The sequence below is a fragment of the Anarhichas minor genome, unplaced genomic scaffold (genome assembly GCF_050575085.1).
Source record: "Anarhichas minor isolate MPS153535 unplaced genomic scaffold, ASM5057508v1 ptg000021l, whole genome shotgun sequence".
Taxonomy (NCBI): domain Eukaryota; kingdom Metazoa; phylum Chordata; class Actinopteri; order Perciformes; family Anarhichadidae; genus Anarhichas; species Anarhichas minor.
The window spans coordinates 5267474-5295340 of record NW_027466467.1 but is presented as its reverse complement, the minus strand read 5'-3'; the positions used below and the strand labels follow the sequence as shown (position 1 = coordinate 5295340).

Genomic DNA, 27867 nt, shown 5'->3' with positions numbered 1-27867 from the left:
TCATTAGAAAAACAATATCAATATCAAGCAAGGATTTTAATGAGGCTTAGCAAGTTCATAAAGTAAGCGAATACAATTCCTTACAGACAATTAAGGTCAGTCAGAGGGTTGAAGCACTAAAAACCGTTTAGACATGAAGTCGTTAAAATAGTCTCATGTTCTTACACAGAGGCAACAGTTCAAAATTCATCCGCATGGTCTCTCAGGTTCCCACATCGTCTCTCAGCCGACAAAGTCGCTCTCATCTCGATCCTCCAGCGCTCCGACGATGAGCAGGGGGTTTCTGCGAGGGCTCGGCTCTAACAAAGTCCCGCCGGTGCTCCGGCTCCCCGACGTTGCGTCCGCCTTCGCCGCGCCGCTGTTCGCCCGCGAGTCCTGAGAGATTCTCAGCTCATCCGCCACCCGTTCCCCCAGCTCCTGGATCAGCAGGCTGGAGCCCTGTGAGGCTGAGGAGGGTGTGCTCGTGGGCTCCTGGGGGATGGGAGAGGCAGCCGAGACGGGTTGGGGCTGTGGAGGGTTGTCCTTAGACGCCCTCCCTCCTCCTCCTCTTCCTCCTCCTCCTCCCTCGTTGGATTCGGTGCAGCTTTGCCCTTCAGCCTCAGATTCCTCGCTCTCGTCGGACGAGTCACTGCTGCTGCTGTCACTGGAAGCTCCGCCGCTGTCACTGTGGGATATCGGAGCGCAGTCGGAGGCTGCTCCCTCTTCTTCATCTTCCTCCTCCTCATCGGCCACCATTGTCGCTGCCTCCTCTAGCTCCTCGAGTTCCAGCTCCAGGTCTTTTTTCCGCAGGGAGGCTTTTTGTAACGTCACGGCCAAGGCTGACATCTTCTTAGACCTGAGGGGATAAAAAAGAAAAAGTTAGGACAGGAAAACATAGTGTCACTTTGCTCAATAAATCTGGAGCAGGACGGCGCAAAGAGGGAAAATAAAAGAGACATCAAACTACAACTTCATCAGTGGTACCCGAGAGAGAGAGGAGAGAGACTGACTGATCGACCGGCTCTGCGTACTAAAGACATAGCCACAGGATAACCATCTACGAATCTAATACCCATTAACCATATCCCATTCTCATCTGAATGCTAAGTAGACCGCGATTTGCCGAGGCGCGGGGGGCTCAATGAAATATGGAAATATGGATGTTTAATAATGTAGGGAGATGAGCTGCAGCGATACGCGGGGCTCGTGCTCTCCTCCTCCCCCCTCCCCCACCACCGCTGCTGCTGCTGCTGCTGCTGCTCTCCCTGCGAGAGGTGATAAGAGAGGGATTACAGAGAGCGAGAGAGAGAGGCAGACTCCTCCACCCGGTCGTGCGCATGCAGCCGCCCTCTCACTTTCACCTCCACATTCTGAGAGGATAGGCCAACAGTTGGAGGCTGCAAACGGTGCAGGAGGGGGGAGGGGGAGGGAGCGGTGGTTGGTAACAATCAGAGGAGTCTTTTTTTTCCTTGAGAATAAGATTCTGACAGTGGGATCGGAATTTTTAACCGGATATTTTATGCAACAATCGGGCTGTAGACGGATCTAAAGCCGCATTTTTACCAAGACGTTCCTGATCATTTTTGTCCCGGAACTACTTCCAAAAGGTTCCTTCAGCCCATCGTTGTCCACGTTTCCTTGGCGGTTTGAAAGACCTGGAGACTGAAGAGGGCTGCTGAAGGTGTCGCGTTTTCCGTTTGCATTCATGAATACATTATTTGCGACGACATTTACTGCTGTACAGTATTTACTGACACACATAATGAACGAAGGGCAGAGGAGGAAACATTAAACTAAGAGCGTCTGTCTCCAAAGTAAACCATCTGTTGAGTGTTTGATGGTTGTATTTTATTTGTCCTTTAGAACGCATTCTGCCATAAAACACTCAGAGAATAACTTTCATTGTGAGCGTCACTCACAGCACCGCCGAGCTGTCTCTCTCTCTCTCTTCTACCGCTCGACCGGCAGCAAAGGCCCGACATCACCGACATTTAGTGTTATCGCAGAAAGAAAAACGCGCTCCCATCGTCCTAAAATTAACCCCAAATCTTCCTGGCTTTATGAACCGTTATGAACCGGTACACGCGTTGAAGCAGCGGCTCTGTGTGTGTTTCACCAATCAGCCACGGTCATCCCCGCAAACCCCACCCTGAAAGTTCCTGTACTTTGAGAAAGTACTGCCCCACGACCAGGGCCTTTTTTTAGGGGGTCAAATATCCCCGGAACTTAATTTCGACCCTGATCGAAGCGCGACGAGTTCCTCAAAAGGTTCCTGATCCTTGGGGAACGTTCCCGCGGTCCAGTCGAATGGACACGGGCACATTTTGAGAATAAATCCTGCAGAATGGAAGCAGGGTAACAGATTGCAGTCCTGCAGATTGCAGTCAATAAAAGTCTGGACAGAGAACGTCTGCGAGCTGCAGCCCCGCCGCTGAACGTCTCCGCAGATTAGATTGAGAGAATGCGCTCATAAAGCAGTGCATTAAACAACCCCCCCCCCCCCCCCTCACTTCAGTTTTATAGCTGCGTGCCCACAGAAGACACAAGGGGCTCCTTGAAGGGAGCGAAGGTGTTTTATTGCTGTTGAATGTCCTCCTACACGGCCCCCCCCATTTGTGTGGAGCCATCAGATTGTTGGGAGGCCCCCGCTTGCACATTATTCACGCTGGGAATGCCCGCCACGCTGCCAAAAACTTAAGTGGTTGCCATTCGTTGGCCGGCGCGGTTAAGGCGTGTGTACCGCCCCTACTGCCATGGTGATTACAAGATGACCTCTGCGGGTCACTGCGATTCAGACGATGTCCATTCAGGGTGGGATAAAGTGTGTGTGTGTGGAGGGGCTACTCCTCCGCTTGCCATTCACATTTTCACACTGGGCTTCGCTGCCCTCTCTGGCCCAATTAACCCACTGCTGAGCGCCAGGATGGCTCCTCATTAGCGTGCCGTCCTAATGAGCTCCCCATTCTGGTGGGTAAAGTGTTTATGGAAGCAGCGTGGAGGGGCTGTGTTTTCACCTAGCACCTCAGGAGGGACTATGTAAACAGATCTTATAGTGGAGCACCTTTCTCTCCTCTGTACACCGAGAAAGGAATAATCTTTTGGGGGGTGGGGTGGGGGGGATGTGGGAAAGGAGGGAGATGCCTTTTCTCACATGGCGCCCTTAATCCAAAAATGTTTTGGCAGTTTTCTCGGTCACAACGTGGCAGATTTTGAAAACAGTAGCCAAAGTCGATTTTTTTCCCCTGCTAAGATGCTTGGGCAACCTGCCAGCTCACAATGTAGAAAGAAAAATCTTGAACCCCCCCCCCCCCCTGGTTTCAGTTGTGGAGATGCGAGTGCGGCTGAAAAAAAATGCACGACATTCTCAAGCTACAAAACCTGTAAATCCTATCAAATAAAACCCACAAGACACTAAAAAGAAAAGAAAAAAAATGCATGTACATTATGAAGAGGAATTTGATTGCTTCTGGCATTAAATATGGTAATATTCTGTATTACCATATTAATCCTTTAATGCATTCTATTGATCCTACTGACAAGTATTATGTGTGTAGCTAAAGCCTAAAATAGCTCCTCTGTGCCATAGGGCTCTTATTAAAATCAAATCAACGAGCCCCACTGGTGCACTGAGCGACATGTTCCATCATTACTGCAGTGCCCAGCTGTCGTACGACATTATTTTTGCCTTATTTAACAATGAAAGAAAAATACACATTTGACCTGTTTTTTTTAATGACTTACATCTTCAGTAGGAACCAATGGACCACGGACGGAGAACGGAAGCAATTGTTGAGATGAAAGACAAAATAAGCTCCGCCGTGAAAACTTCAAAGAGTTCTCCTGTGTGATAGTGTTGCAGTACAAACAACCTTTTGGCATCTGAGAAAGTCTTCAGAGTCCCCGCTCTCATACTGGACTCAGATTGTATGTCATGTTCACTGGTAATTTGGGCTGATTTGGGTCTGAGCCCGCAGCATTGCTTTGGGTTTAACACTACAGTCAGCAAGTCGGTATAGCCTACCATATTCACGGTCATCTTTTAGGGTGTTAGCATAGAAACATTAGCTAATTATTGCTAAACACAAAGAACCGCTGAGGCTGATGGGAATGTCGTTTTCCAGGTATTTGGTCATAAATAGTTGATGAGATGCGTCAGTGGTGGACCGACCGACCAACACTGCCATCCCTGGACCATGTTGTCTGCTTAACGTCTGTGTACGAGTACAGCAGGGACAGCTTGTTAAATCTCCACACACAGTTAAGTTGTCTGAAGACGTGAACAAACAAAAAAAACGCTGCTTTTCCTTCTTTGGGATTCTGTGGTCTCCATGTGTGAAAGCCACTAAACACAGGCACAATAACATTTTTTTTAAAACAATGACAAATGGCCCTTTCCCAACACCGACTACAGGATCTGGAGACATAAAAATTCAGCCCCGACTAATGATGACGAGTGTGCGCAGGCTGCGTGGAGCCTGTTTGGGTCCGGGGCTCTATAAAAGCCACTTGAGAGCTTCCTGTAGCGCGGCTGGGGCAGAAGAGCCTCCTGCAGCTCCGCCACTTCAAAGACTGCCCTGTATTCTCTTTCCCCTCGTGGGAAGTCATTATTGAGTTAGCATTGGGGAGGCGCGCTTGTTTTCTCTCCCCTCCTTTGCTCTGTGGTTGGAGAAGCTCAGCCTGCGGTGGATACAAAGGCTCTGTCCAGGAGGGGGGGGGGGGGTAGGGATAATGTTGTACACAATCCAGTCATTACTGCACCGCTGTTGTGGCTCGCCTTCATTAAACTGAGGAGGGCTGGCTTTTTCAAGGTTGGAAAACTTCTGGCGAGACAAAGACGCCTCCATCTGCCAATGTCTTTCGATGAGAATGGGATGTGTGTATGTGTGTGTGTGGAGGAGCCAGCGCTGAATTACAATCTGACATTTCTTTCATCGGGCTCGTGTTCATTGTAACAGCAACTCAATCGGCGCGTCGGCGCGTTCGTGCTCTTGAAAAACGTCGCAGATAAAGCTCGTCTTCAGATGTATAAATCTGTGTAATACGAGCAGCACATTTCCTCGGTGCGTCTCTGCATCCTTCACTAGCTGAAGGGAAGGATAAAAGCCGACACTGGGAGATGTGATCCGTCACTGTGACTGAACGCTGGAAGGGTCTGAGGAACTGGATGCCACTTCGATTGCAGAAATGAGAAACGCAGATGTGTTTATTCAACGCGCCGGTGTTGTAGCTCAGACGTAGAGCTGCCTATTGAAGACTCATTGTACTGTACAAACACTGATTTGTCATCAATATCTGTTGATGCTTTGGACGTCATTCCCATCAGCTATAATAAAATCTTAACGATTTCATGACAGACCTTAAAGGTTGTACTGAAATACCATTGCCTACTTGTATCAGAAAACTTGGCGACTCGTCAATCTTTGTAGATTCATTCATGTTCCCCAGAGGATGAAGCCCATTGACTTATGTGATCCCCTGATTGTTGCTCTAGCGCCACCAATGGGTTGACGTCTGTGGTTTTAAGTGAAATCTTTCAAAAACGATTTGATGGATCGCCATCAATCTTTGTACATTCATTCATGTTCCCCAGAGGATGAAGCCTATTGACTTTGGCGATCACCTGGATTTTCTTCCACCCCAACGAGTGGGTTTGAGTGAAATGTCTCGACATCTATTGGAGGGATGGCCATTAAACTTTGTACGGACATTCATGGTCCCTTCAGGATGAATTGTAATAACTTTGATGATCCATGTTCAGCCATGTTGCCAGATTACCATGTTGAGTAAAATGTGAGCACAACCATTACAAAGAATGAACAAGTCTACGAAAGTTAGTTTGTATTTCAAAAATGTATTTTCCTTTTTAGTCCCAGCAAAATGGAATATTTGAGTGGTGCACAGTTACAAGTGGGCTTTAAATCAAATCCCTCGCATTTGATTTAAACCTCACTGCACCACATTTGATTCAACCACTTAAAAAAAGTTCTGCTCTGTTAGCGACTATGATCCACAAATGCTGTTTTCTATAAGCGCTGTGGCTAGCTTGTCGCCCAAAGTCTCATTTGATTTATTTATTTTATGTAAAGTGAGTGCACGATGAGTCATGAGTCAATTTTTTATGTATATTTGATATATAACGAGAGATAAATTAACAATCAACACAGGGACAAAGGCTTGAAACCGGGAGAATGTATTTTTTTGGGATGTGATGGAGCAGACAAAGGAATGTGAGAGAATTTTTTTAAAAGCCAGTTCCTGTTCCTGCCAGTTCCTGTATTTCCCACATCGTCATTTAAGTTTAAAAGTCGAGTTGACAATTGTATCTGGAGTATCTTCAGCATTGCAAAAAAAGTCAAAGCCCTTTGGGGCTTATCTTTGTGTTTTTTAACATTGCAGCTTGGCAAGATAAAACTTTCACTCTACTGTTTGGGCCTTTACTGCAAACTACATTCAGCTCATTATTATCTGCTTCTACGGTCGCCTCTCACTTTTTGATTTATGTAATCCCTCAAACATTAAAGCCCTGAAAGTGTATTAACAAATGTTCAGTGTGTCTGCTTTACATTCAACTGTTAATATCTCGTTTAAGCCTCTAAAAGTGAAAGGAAAGCTGAAGCTTGCAGCAGTTGTTTAGTCGGCGTCTGTTCAGACGGAAGAAATCCCTTCACCATGATCGATCGTAATAATTAGAGAGGGCACTCCGAACATGGATGGGGGAAATTATGCAAACGCAGTCTGTGTTTAAGATGAGCCTGTGTACTCAAGACAAAAAAAGCTGGAGTGGCCTCATGCTGGGAGGAAATCTGTACTACTTATCCCCGTTAGCGGGGAGACATTTGCATCTTTGTTCTCCCCAGCGGGGGCCTCTCGGATCTCCTTCAGCGCCGAGGCTAACATCTGATAGAGCGGCTCCATTATCGCTTTCTAAGCCTTCAGGAAGGCCGTTTGACAGTTGCGTGACACTGCCTGGTGGTTCCGGGCAAACAACTGGTTGTCACATCAGCTGTGTGGTTGGTTGGGGACACACACACACACACACACACAAGGAAGCTGCCAGGCGAGGAGACAATTCCCCATTTTCAGAAGTAGCCCGCAACGTCTAATTTGAATTCTCCGGGAAAAGCCCCAAGTGATGTGAAAACACCTATTACTCTAAGTAGCCGACGGGAAAGTCTGGGTAATACAATCACAAAGAGGTGTGCTGAGGTGGATTGACCAGCCATGCACGACAGGGGGGGGGGGAGGGTGTTAACGCCACGTGCGCTCTCAAAGCATCTGACCGCTTACATGCTGACCCCGTAATTGACCCCCTCCCCCTTTGCCCTGAAACGTTCCCAGTTGTTGGAGCTCCAGATGCTGTCCTCTGCGGGGGAGCGACCGTCATGCACACGGTGCTGAGGGTGGAGGAGGAGGAGGAGGAGGGCGGCTGCTTCACCCTCCAGAAATCAAAAGGATGGTCTCAGGATGGAGGTGTGCGACTTCATTCTTGGGAGCATCCTTTGTTGTTTTCATGCAGCGCTGCACGCATTCTCTTCTCCGTCGTCCTCCCTTTCTTCAGAGAAAACAACACCCATTGTTTTGTGTATTGTTTTTGGAGGGGGGGGGGGGGGGGGGGGCTGCTCACTTCACACCTTCCATTCACAACTATTTGAGTCTGTCCATTTATGCGTTAGGGTGCGAGGCTCGGTTTATGCCTCAAGCATTTCTTGTTCATTTTCCAGTCTCTCGGAGCGATGTGCGATTGTCCGATTCCCCACATCTTATAGACAAGTCACAGGTTCACTCCACAAAAAGAAAATTACAGTTTTTTTTTCCTTTCTACCAATGACTTCATATGGAAACATGAATCTCACCTCCCTCCTCAAAAACCTTGGAGCACAACGCTTACATGCTGCCATGTTTTTTGTGGGGGTTTTTCCTGCTAGAATCTAATTGACCCAATTAATACAGAGGTGGGCGGATGGTTTCAAGTGAAGCAGCGCTAGAAACGGAAGTCGAAGCCCTTCTGATTTTAACTGGAGGTACGGTAACTCGACACCAGGCTTATGAGCTTTGTGTGTGTGCTGGCTGCCTTGAATCTACGCTGGCCTCACTCCAAGCTTTTTTTTTTTTTTCCGGTAAAGGGACGACAAAGAAGAGAGAAAGTGAGGCGACTTGCTTTCTCTTCGCAGTCCAGCAGCTCTGCGGGGAGGGGGGGGGGGGGGGGGGGGGCTTTGGCACCAAGGACCTCAGAAAGCACAGCCTGAAACTAATAGACTGGCGACTGCTGCTCCATTTGGACGATCTGCTGGCAATAAATGGGATTGGATGGGTGAGTGAGAGGGACGTTAGAACAGTTTCCACGAGGAAAATCTGTGTTAAATTCTGGAACAGTGACCACTGTGGCAAAAAGAAGAAAAACGGATAATGTAAAGAGCAATTTTTCTTTGAAGTCGCGCTCTTGATTTCAATGTGCAGGGTTCTGCTCTGACTCCGTGAGTCAGAGTAAAGGGGGGGGGGGGGGCTCTGAGGCTTAAATCACACTGAAGCCTTTACGAGGTTGTAAATTTGAGACCGATGTCTCAGCAGTCAGAGAAACTTTAGGAGTAGAAAATGCACGTGGGACAGTGAGGGTATATCAAATAAATCAACCCCCCCCCCCCCCCGCCCCCCCCATCCACCCAGCCAACAAACATCCGTTAATCGGCACGTCCATCATGCCCAGCTGATCACGGCGGCAGGTGCCTCTGCGTTTGTTCGGAGTGACAAGATACAGGGATTGCACCGGCAGGGGGGTATAGATTACATCTCAGCGTACCGCTCGGCTCCCAGAGGCGACTCACTTAGCGGAGGATGACAAAATCCTGCGCGGGGGGGAATATCTCGCGCCGAAGAAAGCGACACGCCTACGCGATCTGTCATCAAACCTGTCAGACGGCACAAAAGGGGCCGCCACAACAAACAAGCGCGTGCGACAGCGGAGGGTTGGTCTGTGGGGGAAAAAACCCCACAATTGCGCCAAAACCTCAGAGAAAAACAGGCCAAGCTCTCTGGTGCTGCTTTGCATTTTGACTCAGAGGCTCTCTGTTAATATCATACTCTCAACAACACGGGAGAAGAAAACCACTAGTGAAGGCTGCGTGGGATTTCTACCGAGTCTGAGCAAGAAAACCCGCGATGGAACCGAATGTGTTGCTTTTTCAAGTCGTTTGAGACAGAAGTGGTTTCTCCAAGTCCGAATGTGTTTTACACAACATGCCGGCTTATATGTGAGGATGTAAAAACAGGGAAGCTTCCTTCCTTCCTTCCTTTATTGACAGGAGAAGGAACAAAAAGAGAAAATGTAACAATTCAATCACAGGTCGCTGCTGCGGGAGCGCGGGCTAATCCATTTAATGATCGATGGCGGGCGTAGCAGCAGCCGGCATGTTAGGTCAAGCTGACATTTAGTTCCAAAGTACAGCCGAGGAACAGAGAGGAGGAGTGGGGGCGGGGCGGGAGGGGGTGTATTCTCAGAAAGATATCTTCCCCACCCATTAAAGGACAAGCAACTTTTCCACATTCAAATGTCTACAGACTAGATATATGTAGACAAACTCAGTTCTAAACGGGAACCGAGTATACAGTAGTAAAAACCCGTAGTATCGATAAGGTCCGGAGTTAACGGTTCTGCTATCGGTACTTAAGAGGTTTAGAGTGAGATCTCGGTGGAAAAAAAGCAGCATCTCAAACCTCCCATCTGTGTCTGAGATTTACTCATAAACACAGACCGACTCCGGCTCAGTACAGCGTGTGAGACACGCATCATGGCAGAGAGAACAAAAAGATCCAAAGTGAGGCTACATTTCACTCCAGTAGATGCTGAGAACTCTCGTTGTGTCAAATGCAATAAAACCCTCACAAGTAAGACAGGCAATACCTGCAAGTTATCAAAACATTTAGGGAACACGCAGAACATGAATGTGCAGCCCCCCCCCCCCCCCCACCGCCCGTCCCAGTCCAAGTCCCTTCACCCTAGCAGCTACAGGGGAGATGACACAGAGCTTTAACTCAGTTTATTATTCTGCCTCCTGCTGAAATCCACTGCTGCCGTTCTTTCCATCATTAGTCCATCAATGGTGGTGGAGACAACTCCTCCCGCGATCCGACGCAACTTTTAGGCGTCAGCGAACTTTTATTTTTACCGTTTTGATCGAGAGCGGTAGAAAGTTACGTATTGCTCGTTTAAGATTCCAGCATCCGAAGCACTTTTAAGAACAGAATTCAAGACATCAGTTGGAAAAATGTAGAAATGAGTATATGAGGAGGGGGAGGAGGATGGGGGGGGCAGTAAATCCCTGCAGACCCTTTATCGTGTCTGCATCTGGGCGCCAAGCCTACAACATCAGGCACACATTTTTCAACTGGGCTTTTTCCAGGCGAGCGCACCACTTGGCTGAACCCTGGCCAAGAGTAAAACAGGGCTCATTACTGAGCGATGTGCTCGCGGGCTCACATTTGAAATGTGTTAGCGATTGTAAAATATGGATTTGGAGGAGGAGAGAGAGAGAGAAAGGGCCGTCGAACCGATATCATTCGGAGGAGAAGTGCGGATTTTGGAGTGTTGCTACAGCGTGGGGGTCACACCCACGGAAGACACGGGAAGCCCCCCCCCCGGCTCACACGTGCGCTCTTAAAAGGTTTCCCACGGAGTGAATCTGCTGATTATGGAGTTAAGAGAGGCAGCATGTCTCGCTGCCTTGGCCATTCAATTCGCCCTGCTGTGACAAATGACTCATCTAATCCTCTCCTCTAAAGCACTGATGCATCATGGGGGCAGGTAACTCTCTGATGATGAAGGTCTGTGAGGTGTGTGTTTGTGTGTATGTGTGTGTCGGTGCACTCACTTGACTCTCTGGATCCAGACGCAGTAGTCCGTGATGTACAGATCGTTCAGTATGTAGGCCGGGTCGTTCTCTCGGAACACTCTGTGAATATCCAGCAGGCATCTGAGGACACCGGCTCTCCCTGGGCACAGGAACACGCCGCGGCAGGCAAATGGAAAAACAGTGTTATTCGCGCTCGGTATTAAGGGTGACAATTAAGGGTGACGATGCACGCTGCTGGCAGCGTGCATCTGAAGGCTCGCACTCATTGCTCCGCACATGAAAGCCGAGGTAGAGGATCAGAAGGGGGAAACCCGGCCGAGCTGCGGAGTAATTTGATCCGTGCGGTTTAAGAAGAGCAAGACGAGGTTCGTCTTGAGACAAAAGAGCCAAAGAAGACAAACTCTATTTTGGGTGTTTTAAGTCTGTCAATTTACTGGTGGCTCTGCTCAGACTTTCTGTCAAAAATGTGTTTGCTTTGATCCGTCAGAAATAGCACTGAATGCGTTTGATGATTTTTTTCCCCCACTTGACAGCCATTCAAGTGTGCCGATGCAGCATCACTGCAGTCCTAATCTGAATCATTGTGATCCGACAAACCCAAGGGCCCGATTTAAAATGGTTGTTTTTGACAGTTATCAATAATTCAATCCAGTGAGAGTGTTTTTGTGTGTGTGTGTGTGTGTGTGTGTGTGCACGGTATTAAATCCAATATGAGGCCACTTAACTACACAGCTTGAAGCTCTCGGGGGGGGGGGCGTACAACACAGGTGCGATCTTATCCTGACGATTCTATAGTATGGATCTGCCACCCACTCTGACTCGCAGCTTAAGCGTTTGAACTACTTGAGTAAATTCAATTCTGCCACTTCTCCCGTTATTGATGTGTGGTATGAAATATGGACACAGATAAAGAACAAATGTGACACTACTGGGCTTATGCTAAAACAAAAAAAGTTTAGGAGATTACTTTGTTCTCCCGTCCTGAATGCAGATGTCCCGCGTTTAAAGAAGATGTATTCGTGGGGGTTTTATGCAACTCTGGGGTTGGAGGCAGCAGAAATTAAGATGAATATCTCAAAACCTTGGCACGTAAAATCAAAAATCTCTGCATAGTACATCTCACATACATGCTTTTGAGGAAATATGGTAGACGTGGGTGAACTGATGCCTTAACAGCTCAGATAAACAGTACAGATTATAGTTTTGTCTACACCCACTGAAAGCACACAAAACTTCTCCTTTAAAATAAATCTTATCAAATTAAAACCACGTAAATCATGTTTTCTTCTGGGTATTCATTTGCTTTTGGGGACTTCATAGTCCTGAGATGATGCTCACTTTACAACATCGTCTATGTAGAGCAAGAGGTAACCAAAGAGGTTTAAACACACAAGACACGGTTCATGGTCGACTCGACACCTGCACCGTCATGTGGCCATTTTAGCTTTCAACACCACAAAAGCATCACACGGAATCTCTATTTGTTATTCTTGCAGATTACTCCCCCTCCCCCGCAGCGTACGACAAGACAAACCAGCCACAGCACTTCTCCCTCCAATCAGGCGTATAAATAGCCTCGTGATGTGGCCGGCGGTCCACCGAGGGCGAAGGAGAAAACGCTCCCCTGCACCTCCGCCGAGCCGTTTGGCATTGTCCAGAGACATTCCAGACGTATCAAAATAAACTGCGCACTCCCGACGACGAAAGCCTTAAGCAAACATTTGGCTCCCATTTAAGAATGGGATCGCATGCAGTGGAACTCAAACCCTTGGCTCATGTGAGGCAAAACATACACACTCACTTCCAACGTTTGACTTATTTTTCAGAGGGAAGATTCATGAGTAGTTTGTGGGAAGTCAGAGGAAAGGTTCGCTCTCAGTCCAACACTGATGTTCCTGGTGAGATATCCTAAAGAAGAAGTAGGCATGGTGTGTTAATTATGTACGAGCAGGTTATCCGACGAGTGGGGGAAAATCCAAATCCAAATGTATACAACAGTAAATCCTTCATGGCTGCCAAGCGAGCAGCCTTGTATAGATGCAGAGGCGGGTGTGAAGTGGAACAAAAACAAAGCCGGCTGTGTCTTCTGGACACAAAAATGCAGAGATTCCAAAAACTGCCGATGCAGCACCCCCCCCACATTCTATGCTTTATTCCCAAATGAAATAAGTACATAAACATTAATGTTCGTCCAGCTTGGAATCTGTTTCATAGTATGTAAAGAAATACATACTATGAAACATGTCTCATGTGTCACACCATATATCTACTAGGTGTGCTGGAATTGGACCGCACCTTAGTTTATATCGTCTATTATAAGAACGTGAGAATAACATCTGTTTCAGAGTTCTACATTTGTCTGATTTGTGCCACTGATGATGTGCTTTAAAGTCAGGAGAGGCACATCTCCATCCGGTGTCCGGTCTAAAAGGACCAGGGCCCATCTGTGACCACTGCACTGACATCACAATCTTAATAGTCTAGTTCAGAACATCTAGTTTAAAATCAATGCACATATTGCAGCATTTAATATTGGCTACCTTCAGTCAAACTTTCCCTTTCGTCAAGTCTTTTCCTTTTTTCCCCTCCGTCACACACATCCCATGCATCTCATCCCGTCTGTGCCCCTAAAGTGTGTTCACACCCTTCTCTGGTTGTAGAATAGCATCACTCTCCCTCCACTTTCCATAACTGGGTCAGAGTGCTTTTTTTGACCTACAATTTGATTAAATTCCCTAAACTTCACCCCCGCCCCCTCAGAATTCCGGAAGAAAATCCGTGACCAGCGCAGACGGTGCCTCAGTGAATGAAGGCAGAGACGCGTGGTGGTGGATGGATGTGTCACTGAGGTCCACGTCTTGTCTTATCAGTGCTATCATGACACCCCCTCCCCCCCCCTCCCAGCTCTTTTGTACATGCCCAGTAGCTCTTTAGTCAACGACTTCGGAAGCGTGGAGAGCATTCTCAAGGAGCTCCTCCACCTGCTTCCTGAGGGGCTGTTCAAATATTTACCCCCACCGGATAAGATTTCCTCGAAAGGCCTCAACCCGTGCGCTGCCGTTAATGGGTTTGTTTTGCTAATACCTATGAATGTTTGCCTTCACGGCCACTTAAATGAAGTGCCTCGAAACTGTAGCGTGCGTTTCCATTTGCTTTATCCTGACGAATTAATTAAGTGTGTAAAGCAATGCTGGGAGGAAGCACAGACACACGCCGGCCCGAATTACTGTAGTGTTACAGTTCATTAAGGAAAAGCCCCGTTACTCAGACTTCCCTAATGCTCGCAAATAATGAAGGTTATGAGTTGCGAGCGAAAAACAATAGTAAAATAATGTGGTTTTTTTCCCCGCCTTAATAAATTGACAGAAATAAACAAAGCCGACGATATGGCAGGAAAGGTGTTTCCGAGGTAAGAGAGAGAAGGTGAGGGGGAAGAGTGACTCCAGCTGCCGTTTCCCCGGCTCTCTTGATCAACTCATCTTCCTACTTAATGAGGCGCGGAAATGCTAATCTGGAGCTTAAAAGGCCTTTAATTTGCTGTCATTTACCAGCGTTAAAACCATCACAAGCGGGATAATCTTAGCCCTCACACACCCCGAGTGTGTTTACACCGCGGCGTTTCATCTGTCCGTGGGGGCTTTTTGATTTAAAGATTACTCTGGGATTTGAGATATCTAAGTCAACAGTCCGTTCTCCACTAATCCACATCTCGCTCCCCGAGGTGGTGGGAGTGGGGCCACTCTCTTGTTTAGCTGGGGGAATGTTACTTTCAAATGCACACACATTGGCTCAGGAACCACTTTCTCCAAAACTCTGTCCGTCCTCGAGTTCGTTTTTTTCCGCAACCAATGAATGGAAGTTACCATATTTGGAATGTAGAGAAGTGATGTAGAGATGCCGGATACGGGTCCGATAGCGGCAGCTATCAATTATTATGGACCTTAATTTACTGAATGAACATCATGCTGTATTGAAGAAGACTTGAAACTAGAGATTGAGACCATAAACTCATGTTTACAATGTTTACTGAGGTAATAAATCAAGTGAGAAGTAGAGTCATTTTCTCATAGACTTCTATACAATCAGACTCCTTTTGGCATCGCCCCCTGCTGGTGAGTAGAGAGAATGCACATTTTAAGACATCGGCTCTACTTGGCAGAAACGGAGGATGAGCAGTTTCCATTCAGCTTTTCTAATGCAACACTGCAAAATGCACATAAAAACGGAAAAAAAAAAAGGCTTGTGTGTGTGTGTATGGGGGGGGGGGGGGTGGTGTGGTCCTTCTTGGCGACTCACCTGACTGCAAAATCGTAGTTGTGTCACGAACAGCCGCCGATGCCATTGCGAAGTGTCTGTAGAGTGGGTAGCACAAAACCCTCCGACCAAAAGACACCAGGACGTCCTGCAGGGAGCTGTAAGTCTGCAGAACAGAGAACATGAAACTCAAGACGGCCATCCAGCACAAAGACAGACCACGTTTATATTCAGTAAGAGGAGGAAGTGGAGATGCAGCTGACAGTAAAGGTTTGTGATTCGGCCATATATTTCGAGCCCAAGAATATTTTCCTTCCTCTCCTTTTTATTTGATTTGTTTTAAAGACCGGCTCCCGTTGGTGTGCATTGCAGCCGCTGGTGCGCTAATTACTCCCGAACAACTCCTGGCGAAATAGTAGCTCGCAGATCTTAAACACCTCTGCAGCGCCGGGCCCGTTAATTGCTGCATCTCTCCAATCACTGCCTTCGCTCTCAGAGATTGTTATCTCGTGCTCCTCTCTCTCTTTCTTTCTTGTCTTCGTGGCTTGTTAGGGATGTGTTGCGAGCTCGCGAGTGCGTGTCACCCGGGATCATGCTCTCCCTCGGGCTTGTTCGGCACGAGTGTAAATAAGGTCTGCTGCTGCTGGGGAGCCGCTCACAGTCGCACCAGCGCAGTCGACTGAGGACAAGTAAACACCGCAGCAGATGGAGGGAGGAGGGAGGCGGAGTTGTGTAGCGGGGAGGCGAATGTTAGGCACAAGGGGAGCGAGATAAGACAGTGAGAGAAAAAAAAAAGAGAGATTTCAGCGGTGACACGCAGACAGACAGGCAGTCAAAGGCGGAGAGGAATCTATTGTGCAGCACGAGTTGAAAGGAGGAGGAGGAGGAGGAGGAGAGCGAGGCGGGACTGTCAATGGGAGCCGACAGCTCTGCTGACTGACTGACGAGCAGTAAAGGGCTGCCAGGCAGGTGCAGAGTTCTTAACTCCACTGGCACCGCGGCGGTGGGAACTACAAAACACTCAAACTGTGGTCAAGGTCCTGGCAACCAAAGTCCCTCCGGGCAGCCTCGGTGGCTCGTTCATAATTACAATGATTTGATCACACATCTGTGGTGCAGCGTGAGCTCCAATGCGCAACATTTGTAGAAGGACTGTCTATTCAAAAATCGGTCTAGAGGCAGATGTATCTGCAGTCAACAGCAACCCACAACCCTCTTGGGCGCCAATAATAATAGAATCAAATACAATAGAGGTATTGGGCGACATACAGACTTCATTAAGGGCTAATGACGGTCAGTTGAGATTTGCTTTCTGGTTGTTCGTTCAGGGGTTACGGCAAAAATGTGATTACACTTAACACAGAAGAATGAAAAAACATTTGGTTCTTTGCTAAAAGGTAAAAGTCTATTTACATTACATACTTTAATTGAAATGCACCTTAAGCCATAGTGTAAAATGCATTACATGTGGGCAAATCTCTGATGGGCCTCTTTTCCATTGCAACGGTGGCCGAGGCTCATGGGTATTGCAGTATTTAGACATGTCCACCATGCCAAAACATGACAAACGAATATGAAATGATTCAAACTGGTGGCCACAACATTAAAACAGTATGATCTGTATATTATCTGGAGGTGTCTTGTGTTTCTATGACGGTATCGTTTAAAGAAGAAATGGGAATGCGGAACGGGAAGAAACAAGAACTGCGTGTCCGACACCCGTGGAGAGTGTTGATAATGACGTTCTCAGGATTAAGTACGGTACATCCCTCTTGTTGTCGACATGTAAATGAATTTGAATTGTAGTTCCTGCTGCTAGTGTCTGATTTATTCTTTAAATAATAAATTCGACAATTCAATAAATTAATATCTATGTTTTTAGATATATTTATATTGTCTTAAAAAGTGAAGGAAGCTAAGTTTAAGTCAAGCCTGATGTTGCCTTACACGTAAAAGGTATGAGCAAGAACCCAAACTGATCTCATGTTCATGTTTACACTGAAGAATGAACACACGTTAACACCCGAGTTGTGCGTTTGACTAAACAGAAATACTAAAACAGGCGATAACAGGGAGCAGGAAAAACACTGGAATAAAAAGGTTGCAAACAGAGTCAGTCGTCTGTCAAAACAAAGCATCCCATCAACCACCGGCGCTAGATGCAGCCATCATCAGCCCCGGGAGGAGGCAGAGATTTAAATATTCCCTGCTGCTTTGGCACGTCAATGTGGAACGGGAACCTCTAGGAAATCATCTCGTGGGACACAAAACATGTTGTCCTGCTATTGTTCACATGGGCTAAGATGTCGAAACTCCTATAACGTCAGTCACGCACACTCAAGTGACTGTCTGGTGGCAGGTTCTGAGCGCGCACGCTGTCATTTGCTCTTTGAATTGGGAACACCTCTTACTGCCGTTGTACAGGAACCAATCCGACCATTAAAACAAACTACCTGAAGATCCCACTGAAGGTCCGTGTTGGTGACGCGGATAAGTGCCGGACCTGGACCGTTAACTTCAGAGCAAACAGCAGTCTCTCATGTGTCAACAAACACTGAGGCAGCAGGCAGCATATTTACACAGAGTGAAATGTGTGTGTGTGTGTGTGTGTGTGTGTGAAAGTCACACAGACGCATTAAAACATCAATGTTCACCTCCAGAGTCTCTCTAATCATTTTATATCACATCCAGTCAGGACATGAAGCTGCGGAGCCATGAGAGGAGGCAACCGCACGTCTGAGAACAACAAGAGGATAAAAAAAACCTAAAAGACATTGTTAGTCGTATTCACATTGTTGCTAATTCAAAGAATCACAGTGTGGCAGATTGTTTCTCATTAGCGGAGGTAACGCCCCCCCCCCCCATACACTATATAAGGACAGGTGTTGTGTGGAAACACCATGTCACATGCCCAAGAACTGAAGACGTGTCCCTACTGGTGTTACAGGAACAATTTAAACGCATCGAAAAGCAATATATGTGTAAGCCAAGCTGAACACACCCAATGTCATGCAAAAGGTTTTTGTCATCTTAATTAGGATTAATGGACCAATAGTATTTCTTCAGCCCACAAATTGAATCATCCAATAGTTACAATTAATTAATATAATAATCTAAATTTGATTATGATATTCATGCGTTTTCTTTTACTTTGGACAACAATTAGTGGTCTGTGAAAACTGCTCTCAACATGTTCTCTTCCCTAAGAGAAGAGCAGCAACTAGAAAACAACGGAGAATTCCAGAAACCAATGGGCACCAACAAAATAAGACATCATTGTGGATAGGAAGGAAAATAAGAGGAAATGTGTTCGATCCCTTCCTGCATGAGGCTCATTATTTTTACAAAGCTGACGGCTGAAATAACTGTTGAAAATAATGGCAAAATAAGGTAGAAGTGTGGTTTTTTTTCTTACCTCGTTTCACAACCAGTTCTTTGCCAACATGAAGCTGACTTGAAGAACTGCGTCAGTGAGAATGGCACCATTGAGATACCGCGCAAACGTCTCAACTCGCCACAAACCTTCTGCCTTGTGCTGATTAGGATACACTTCAATGGAAATCATGCCCTGAACTGTCTCTATATCCCCACCCCCCCCCCCCCCCCCCCCCCCCCTCTCTCCAGACAAATAAGCAGTTGTCTTTGTGCTAGTTAGTTGAAACTAGGGATGGGAATGAAACAGAACTTTATTTAGTCCTTTTTCCCCCGCTCACCTCCAGCCAGCAGAGAGTCCCGCTGAGTTTTCTGATAGTCCATGGAGATTCAACCTGCGGGGGACGAAGAGGACCACTTATCACCAGAACAATAAAAGACCGGAGACACACAGTATAATTAATTCTGCTCGGACAAAAGCATGTTCACAGTAAAGAGCAGGCTGTAAGCTATTTCAAATACCCTGGGGGGGCTTGTTCTAGACTCTATCTCTTTATCAGAATATTGCGAATGGAAATCAAATGTATTAATTCAACATTCTGCTGTATCAAACATCGCTGGTAATTCCTGATCACACATGCTACATGTCTCTGACAATGAAATCAGCCCCGCTCACCTTGCCTTGCTGCGGCTACCTTAGAGGACTGACACAAAGAGGCCTGGACTGAGCCCTCGGATCGGCTGGTAATCTCTTAAGGCTCTGAATGAAATGGAAGGGGTTCTAAAGGATTTGAGGATCGAGGGCTTTGTCATCCAAGGCTAAGTGCTGCTCTGGAGGAATCGCTTCTTCTCACACACACACACACACACACACACACACACACACACACACACACTCACGTTGTGCTCTCCCTCCGTGGAGCGCGCTTCGTAGCAGTAAGCCAGCAGGACGTCCACGAGGCCGAGCCACACTTGGTGACGGGACGTCTTGTCCAGCAGGTACGAGCGGTTGGTGAATTTCCTCAGCTGCTCCTTCTCATCGTCGGTGAACGACACGGCTGCTGGAATGAGGGAGATAAAAAGTTTGATTTCAAGTCACCAAGAGTCCGTTATATTTGAGACACAGAACGGCAAAGGAATCATGTGGGCGAAGAAAAAAAGTCCGTGTTCAGAATTGCGCTGCAGTGACAAAAAACAGAAATAGACGCCGTCTCAGAATCTCATTAACGTTACCGCGTACGGGTCATCGACGCGGTCCAACCTTGAAATGCCATTGTTATGGTAATATAACCGGATCAGCTGTCCAGCTGCAGGTTGATTTTCACTCTGATGTGGCAGCTTACGGTCCAGCTGTGCGGCACAAACGTGGTTTGGAATGGGTGTGAACAAAGCGGAGGGCAGACGGTTTAATCACACTGGCGGGATGGAGGCTCCATCAGAGTGCAGAGCGGCTTTCAACAGGTCGACGTTCCTAAACGTCCAGGAACAAATTCTAACCGCCGGGTCAACGCAACCAAAACAGCTGCATGAAACGGATGTTCCTGCTGTGCCTCCCCAGCAGCCGTCGGGCTGAGGACTCTGATGTGGATCGATGTGAACTATGTTATTAAAAAAAGTGTTGTCCAGTAACTTCTGCTGGAGGTTCACACTGTTTTACAAATTCACATCCACTTGGAACCGCTGTGCTGGAGCAGTTGGGGGCAAAGTGCCTCGTTGAGGCGCAACATAACAGGAGTCGATGAGTAGCGGAAGGAAAATTAGGCCATTAATTACATTAAACTAAGAACATTAGTAAAGCCAATCACATTTGGGCGCGTTTGACGGCCGAACGGCCTAAAAATGTACAAGTTCAATCGCATGAGAATCTCTAAAAAACGCCGCTTCCCCTGCTCGCTGCAAAATTCACTAACCGTTGCCTTTTGAAAGAGACATCTGCCTAATGGGGGGGGGGGGAGAGAATCTGGCGAGCCTAATGGGGCGACAAAACAGACTTCAATCCCATTTAAGCTATCTGCGTGGCTCAGTATTGAGAGGCGCGCTGAATGCAAGCAGGAACGTGCTGTAACTCAACTGCTTTTTCCCCCTTTTCTCCCAGCAGCTTATAAAACAGCTGAAAGCAATCTCTCTCTCTCTCTCTCTCTCTCTCTCTCTCTCTCTCTCTCTCTCTCTCTCTCTCTCTCTCTCTCTCTCTCTCTCTCTCTCTCTCTCTCTCTCTCTCTCTCTCTCTCTCTCTCTCTCTCTCTCTCTCTCTCTCTCTCTCTCTCTCTCTCTCCATGAGGAGAGGAGAGTCCCTGCTCTGAGATGTGCAAGCTGAGATGCTGTGTATTGGCTAGAGCACATGCACAAACACACACTATATATATATATATATATATATATATATATATACACATACACGCACACGATATATATATATATATACACACGCACAAGGCGCTTCAGAACGATCCCTCTGGTTGCAGTGGGAGCTCGGCTCTGCTGGGAAGGAGATTCCTGCTGCATTACGTCAGGTTTTCAGCTCCCTGCAGGCGCTACCTGAGTCCCTCGGCAGCGCAGCTGCAGCGGTACAGCCGCGGACGAACAGACCGAACACACACACACACACACACACACACACACACACACACACACACACACACACACACACACACACACACACACTGTTCTTGAAACACAGCGGCGAGCACACACGTTGAGAGGAGATTCAACACACTGCCTGTGCAGAGCCACGGGCGAACGGATATGTGAGCAAATAGCCACGATGTACAAAATATAAGAGCAAAGATGTATCTAGCATTTGTTTATACAACGCGGTGAAGTGTTTTGCATGGCTCAGCATTCACACAAAAATAATCCAGGAGATTTTTAGTGGATATAAGCGCCGTCTGGTCTGAAGAACAAGTGTTCAAAATATAAAAAATGACCAAATGCAACATTTAAACGGCAACGGTTGCAAGTTGGACTCACGACTACGATGCATTTTTCCCATTAATCTCGCATTCACACTGCTGATGTGAGGTTAGCAGACCGGGTAGTTTCACCCCTCCATTCGTCTCCGCTGTGGAGCCCGTCGGTTCCGTCGGGCATTAGCACACAGCGCATGATGGCTTCCGCTGATTGCAAATTAATTTCTGACCTAATTCCTCCAGTTGGAACGGCGGCCCGGCTCTTCGCTGCTCTCTACAGGTCCAGATGGCCCGATGGCGTGGAGTAAATACACCGCTGAGGGTTGGAAAACGCTTCCAGAATTTTCCCCACAAATGCGAAAGGTCGACACGTTGCCTTGGACGGCAGGTACGGTTAATGCTGACCCGCTGTGATCATGTTAAGTATCACATGAAGAGAAAAGGAGGCATTTGTGCAACTGTGTGTAGTGTAAAAAGTGCAGCAGGTAGGGACCAGCTAACCCGGACCAGTGTGGGAACACAGGCCTCCAGTAAACAGCTGTGGCTTGTCAGTGTCCTGACCCCCCCCCCCCCCCCCCCGACACTGGAGAGCACAGAGTGGAGCGGCTTCTACTTCATTAGCACTTGTGTCCACATCCATCTGTCAGGTGACATATCTATCAGACGTAGCAGGAGCGAAGGTAGGGGTCCACAGACCCACGTGGAGGAGTCGTAGTCGCCATTTTTAAATATATACGACAAACAGTTAAAAATCATGAGCGAGCTCTCCAGCTTTGACGGCTTAAACATCCTGACTGATGCCATTCTTCACACTCAGCTGAGGCTAATGCTATTGGGGCTGTCAATCAAGCCATTAAGTTTAATTTGGCCCATTTATCTGCGCCCGGGCTCCCGACTGAGGCACTCAGTCTCAAAATGCCGAATGAGCCGGCGGGGGCTGCAGGGAGCCGGAATGTTCTACAGAGGCTCAACTCTGGGCTGCGGCTAATGGCCTTTGCATTGCTGACTGATGGCTGCTCATCAGCGACCGGGGCGACCCCTCGCGCTGGTGGGGAAAAAAAGAAACCGCCACCGGCAGCGCACTCCCTCCTGCGATAATGCTATCTGTTTAATCTAAATCCTCTCGCAGGAGCACAACAAGCCCCGCGCACTGCACATAAGCCGTGGCTGTGAGCCACGCGCGCCTGCTTAAACAGTGGAAGTGCTGGAATTAGCAGGCTGTCGGAGGAGCCGGATGGCACAATAAAAATAAAAAAAGTCTCTCGCAGCGCCGAGGCTTTCGCGAGCTATCGCTGCCGCGCGGAGATGCGAAGCCGCGGAGGCTCCAGCCAACAAGCAATGAGCCATTGATTATGAAATGGATGAGGAGCGGATTGCACATTTAAATGTGAGAAGTTAAAGTGATTGGCCTTTAGTTTGAGTTGCTGCATTCTAAATCTGCAGCTGTTTAAATTGGTCAAAATGCAGCAGAGAGACTCTGTGATTAGAGGAGGTCCAAGTTCAATTCCTCATAATGGAAAGAGTCTTTCCTGTTCAGCAGCCCCGAGGCTGTTTGGCGGGGGGAGTGCGGCTCTGTTGCTTTCCAGCCGACCTCCCTCTAGAAAGGGGGGGGGGGGGGGGGCAGTGAGAAAGACTCGTGTGTCCTTTGGGGATTCCTATATTGTCAGAGAACAATGTCGGTGCCTCACAGGCATAACTGGCAGCCAGCAGACTCCCGAGTGGAACTCTGCGTATGCACCGTTACAAGAAACGATATACTACGAGTGAACGTTATGGATTGGTGCTACCGGGGATGGTAAAAATGGTAAACGAGAGTATTGTTAATTTGGTGGAATACTATCAACAAAACAACGCATGGTCGCCCTCTCAATTTCTGCAACTTCGCGCCACCTTCTGGTAGCCTTCGGTCACTACTTTGCTGGTTTAATAGCTTGAAGAGCTCAAATGATTCACTTTTATATTAACATGTGCAATGTTTCTTTTATTCTATCTTTTAGTAAATAATGTGTTTGTCTTCTAGAATTTCTCTGTTCACTGGGAAAAAAAGTGCAAATTAATGTTACACACATTCTGCTGACTCTAGCGCCAGAATTCAGATTAAAAGATCTGCACCAAAAAAATAAAAGATTATAAAGGGAGGACTTGAACTCACCAGCTACCTCCTCTTCCTGCTCCGTCGAAGGACTCAGCTTCTCCCACCATGGCCTAAACTTCAGCAGCCCCTTTATCTCATCATCCTCAAACAAGTCAGCCCTGAAATGACACATCCATGTTAGCGGACAGCACAGGGCGAGGGTGGGTGGGGGAGGTGGGGGGGGGTGTTTGAGGGTGTCAGAGGTTTTTAACTCCGATAAACTCACAGGTAATGGTCAGGAGAAAAAGCAGATGCCTCTGCGTGGAGCCGTCCCTGCCTCCTCTCCGCTGCTGTCGTCCCCTCTGGGTTCTTGACATCGGTCACATCGCTCAGTTCCTCCTGTCGGGACAGTGCCAACATTTTAAAATATTGCAATGTCGTCTTCTTTCCATAACGGTGTCGGATACTTAGAACAACAAGTAATCCGTGTCTCTAACCTCACCTGTAATCTTGCAAACACTCCACACCTCTGGTTGCCGAAGCCGTATTTCTGCAGGGCTCCCAGCTCCTCCTCAGAGCTCTCCTTGTACACCTCCTGCTCAACCTGCCAGTCAAAGTCCTCCTCGTCTTCATCTTCATCATCATCTCCCGCGCCTTCACCGCCTCCTTTGAAATGTAAAGAAGCTGCGGTTGGTTCTCGATGAATTTGATTATAAATCTAATTAAACAGATGCGTAGATGTGACTTACCTGCGCTCAGGTCCTCTATCAGGGGTTTGGCTGAACGGGAGCCTTTTGGGGCGAGGAGACTCGTCAGCATCTGGAGCCCCTCAAAGTGCTCTCCAGATGTTTCCTTTGGGACCCGAAGAGTGACGAGACCTGCAGCGAGATGAAGGGGAGTGATTATCAACCGTTACAGAGTTCCTTCTTTGCGAAGTCGTTTAAAAATCAGCAAGTTTCCCTTTAATACATCAATGATACTTAATGGAGAAAGAAATGACTGAATGTTGATCATAAACTGACATACGATACGTCAGATTCGACATGACGACTCACAACGTGTCGGAGGAAGAGGACTCGAAAAAACACAACGCACTCGACACAGACAACTCATTTAGATCCAACAGGAAAAATAAACTGCGATTGATCGCTTTCTGTACAGTCAAACATTTTAAATTAAAATGACCTCCTTATAACAAACGATAGCACATTAAATTGGCCACCTGTGCGCAATGCTTCAATAAATTAAGTTGTTTCTTTACAAACTATTATTAAAACCAAACAGGCAACACATTATTGATGAATTACACCCATTTGGCCAGACCGCAGAGAAGAAGTGATGGTCGCCTGAAGACCTCGTAAAAAAGTGTTAAAGCTTAGATGTGCTTAACGATGGGAGCTGACTAATTGCTGGAGTTGCTGGCCTTGCAGAAGTCTGAAAAGAGGCATCTTAACGATCATTGCTCATTATAAGTCTAAACAAGGACGCTCATTAGTGCAGCTTTAATAGCAGATGTTACAGGCTTATTTAGACACAGCGCGTTAACCGGGGCCACGCTGACAGACTGCCGACGAGGTGTCAGAGTCCATAAGGCAGATGTCCCCATAAAGACGACTTCATTAGAGGCGATTATGAGCAGCAGAAAGCGGGATCGCGGCGACAGACAGCAGTGCGGAGACACGAGAGAACGTCGGCCTCGTGGTGATCGTTATATATCTAAAGAAAAACCCTGACGTGAACCCCCCCGTCACTGTGACAAGAGACACAGCAGGCGGCCTGCGAGCTGTAATCATGGTGACATTACAGATGGGTCCGCTGGCCCTTTAAATGGGATGAAATAACAACGATCAGTCGGTTAATTTACTCCGGCTTATTGACTGAAGAAGAAACTAGACGACCCCCGGGGATCAATCACTGTCTGCAACCAGAACCATGTTTCCAGTGTGCCTTATGAGAGCATGACTGGTCAACAATATCATGCAAATCTATGTTATACAGGGACCAAGTCACACACCAAGTGTGTATACGTCGGCAGCTCACCACCTGACACATCCCAGTTGCAGACCACAGTCACTCACATCGCTCCGAGTTCACGCTAATGAAAAGTGCTGTCGTGACAATTTGAGCTTCTCGCTTTCCATCAAGCTCGGCGTCGGCTCTCACTCGAGCTTCATCTCGCTGATGTGACGGCGTTGATAACTGTGAATGGGAGATGTTTACTGAACCGTACATTTATTTATTATAACAGGTGACTGAAGAAAGACAAGAATCACAGTCGAGCTACCAGTTTGAGGCCTCCTGGTGGACTTAAGAGAGACTTAGCATGATTTAGTTAAAGACACATACGTCCTCGGCTCAGTCCCAGCCAGGGACTCACACGTCTCTCTTTCTTACTGTGAAACTATCCAATAAATGGTTGCACTGTATTTTCCTTCAGCACACAGATGACTGGAATGAGATGCAGCTATAAATGTTGAGATAGCATTTCTTCAACTTAGAAGACAAGAAGAAAGAGCTGTTTTTCCTTTGTTGAAAGAAAGGTCAGCACATTCTGACAAACACCGGCGGGAAAAAACAACAGCAGCAGCAGTCCTTTTACTGGTGTCTTCTTGAGTCACTGTGTCGACAAAAACACACACGGTGCTGACATTCTACGTCACAGTGGGTGACAGACAATCCAATCGCATCATTTTGACCACAGCAAATTAATTGAATCATATTTGATCAAATAAGAAAAAGGTGAGTTGAGTGTAGGAAAATGTGTTCTGGGTTGTGTGCATGCTGAATCCATGCTTTAAATGTTTAATGCAACAGCTGTCTGTGCGTTTACTGAAATACCTCAGCAGGCATTTTGTTACGAAACATCCCCATGAAAGTGACGTGACAAGTCACGCTGTTTTTACCGCCACTGTGTGTGTTGTCATCATTTAATAACGTACCTTTATCAATGTCAAACTTGGCCTTTTCTCTCCCATCCTCCACTATTCTTCCAGGAAGAGACAACCTGAAAACAACACACAGACCCAGACTGTTACTGTCACACATAAGACATAGACACATGGCCTATTGGTTTGACCCTGTCAATGTTCTATTGCTATTGAGGGTTGTTTAACTCACCTGAGAAAGTAGGGCTTGGCAAAGAACTTGAAATCTGTTCCATCGATGTAAAGATCAAACTCGGATGTTCTGGTGTACGGCACGCGGATGCTGAGGATCAGGAACTCTGGATCTTGGCTCAGGTCGAACGCAGGAGTTATCATTGTGACTACTGATTGTGATACACACCTGTAAGCATCAGTGACAGGGAGAATCTCAAGCTCCAGTTACAGTGTCTATGGGATTGCATTCCACAGCAGTCTGCTTGACTCTAGCGTGCCACCTTGTGGTTGTTTCTATTAACTGTTGTTGATCACGTCTCCTACAGCAGCAGCAGCAGCCCACGTGTGCCAGTGTAAACATAGCTTGTGTACAAATATAACGACTCGTTTCTGACCGTAGCAAGTTACATTAAGTGTCTTTAATCTGGCTTAACATGAGCTCGTTACCATTTCCGTCTGTTTAGAAACATCTTATTACTGATATCTAAACATTTTAAAAGTGTGCCCTTGCTGACAGACGTGTGCATCATTCAAAACACTGCTTTATCCGTTTCACCACATATAAGGGATTGTTATTACGTTCGGCATACACCTCTTCTGACTACAAGCACGTTAAAAAAAAAGATATTTACCAACGTTAAATGTTATTTACTTAAAATCTGATAGAGCTAGCGTTACGTCAGTGAGGGAAAATAGAGTTAAATAGAGTTAATATTGGTCGTCATGCATGCCGAATTAAACATTACACTCAAAACAATCAAAGCAAATCAAGCGGTGACATATGAAGTGACCATATTTGTCGGTGAGCTTTCGTTTTAAGGTTAGCTCGCTACTAGCCTGTTAAGCTAGCACGAGGCTAACATAGCACAGTAGCAGTGCTAGCCTGGCTGACAGATTACCGTACCACCGTTACCTTTAACTTCCTTTATTCCAATGCCTGCGGTGGGAACGGGCTGTTTGAATCACTCCACTGGCTGTCACTAAACCACAGTACACGTTACAGACACCGTTAAACTGAACACACACACTCACACACACACACACACTCACTCACTAGCAACACACTGAGTTATCCCAACATGCTTCTCTGGCAGCTCGTGGATGCAGCGCCCATCTTTTACCGTAGTACCGAGTGTAAACCGGCAGTAAAAATGTTCTGACAAAATTCATAGTTTTTAGTTTTTTTTTACAAGACATATATAATTTTATGGACAATGAATATATGAGGATCTGTGTTGAAGAAAATCATCATGTAACCTAGGATTGAACCGAACAACATTTCATAAGAAACGGTTTATATAACTTGTTATGATGAATTCAGCAAATTTGGTATGATG

At 46.9% G+C, this 27867-nt stretch overlaps 1 protein-coding gene across 2 annotated transcripts; it reads right to left on the bottom strand.

The window, feature by feature from the left end:
• shq1 (SHQ1, H/ACA ribonucleoprotein assembly factor) lies at positions 1 to 27600 on the bottom strand. 2 transcript variants are annotated; one of them, XM_076095784.1, is made up of 12 exons: positions 27444 to 27600; positions 26550 to 26717; positions 26372 to 26436; positions 24182 to 24310; positions 23935 to 24098; positions 23719 to 23831; positions 23511 to 23611; positions 19353 to 19513; positions 18794 to 18847; positions 15123 to 15246; positions 10845 to 10965; positions 1 to 835 (listed from the first exon to the last, which is right to left on the bottom strand). In XM_076095784.1, exons 2-12 carry the CDS (start codon positions 26690 to 26692, stop codon positions 223 to 225), a joined length of 1788 nt encoding a protein of 595 aa, XP_075951899.1. In that variant the 5' UTR covers positions 26693 to 26717; positions 27444 to 27600; the 3' UTR covers positions 1 to 222. The 2 variants fall into 2 exon arrangements, with proteins under 2 accessions (XP_075951899.1, XP_075951900.1); XM_076095785.1 differs by having other exon boundaries at positions 19353 to 19510.
• Positions 27601 to 27867: the final 267 nt, after the last annotated feature.

Bases quoted from the DNA above. Each gene is read 5' to 3' on its own strand.
- shq1 (XM_076095784.1), bottom strand. From the start codon at position 26,692: ATGATAACTCCTGCGTTCGACCTGAGCCAAGATCCAGAGTTCCTGATC. The intron at 23,832-23,934 runs GTGAGGTTAGAG...CTGTCCCGACAG, and splicing joins GAGTGTTTGCAAGATTACAG to GAGGAACTGAGCGATGTGAC. The intron at 23,612-23,718 runs GTGAGTTTATCG...GTGTCATTTCAG, and splicing joins TTTTCTCCTGACCATTACCT to GGCTGACTTGTTTGAGGATG.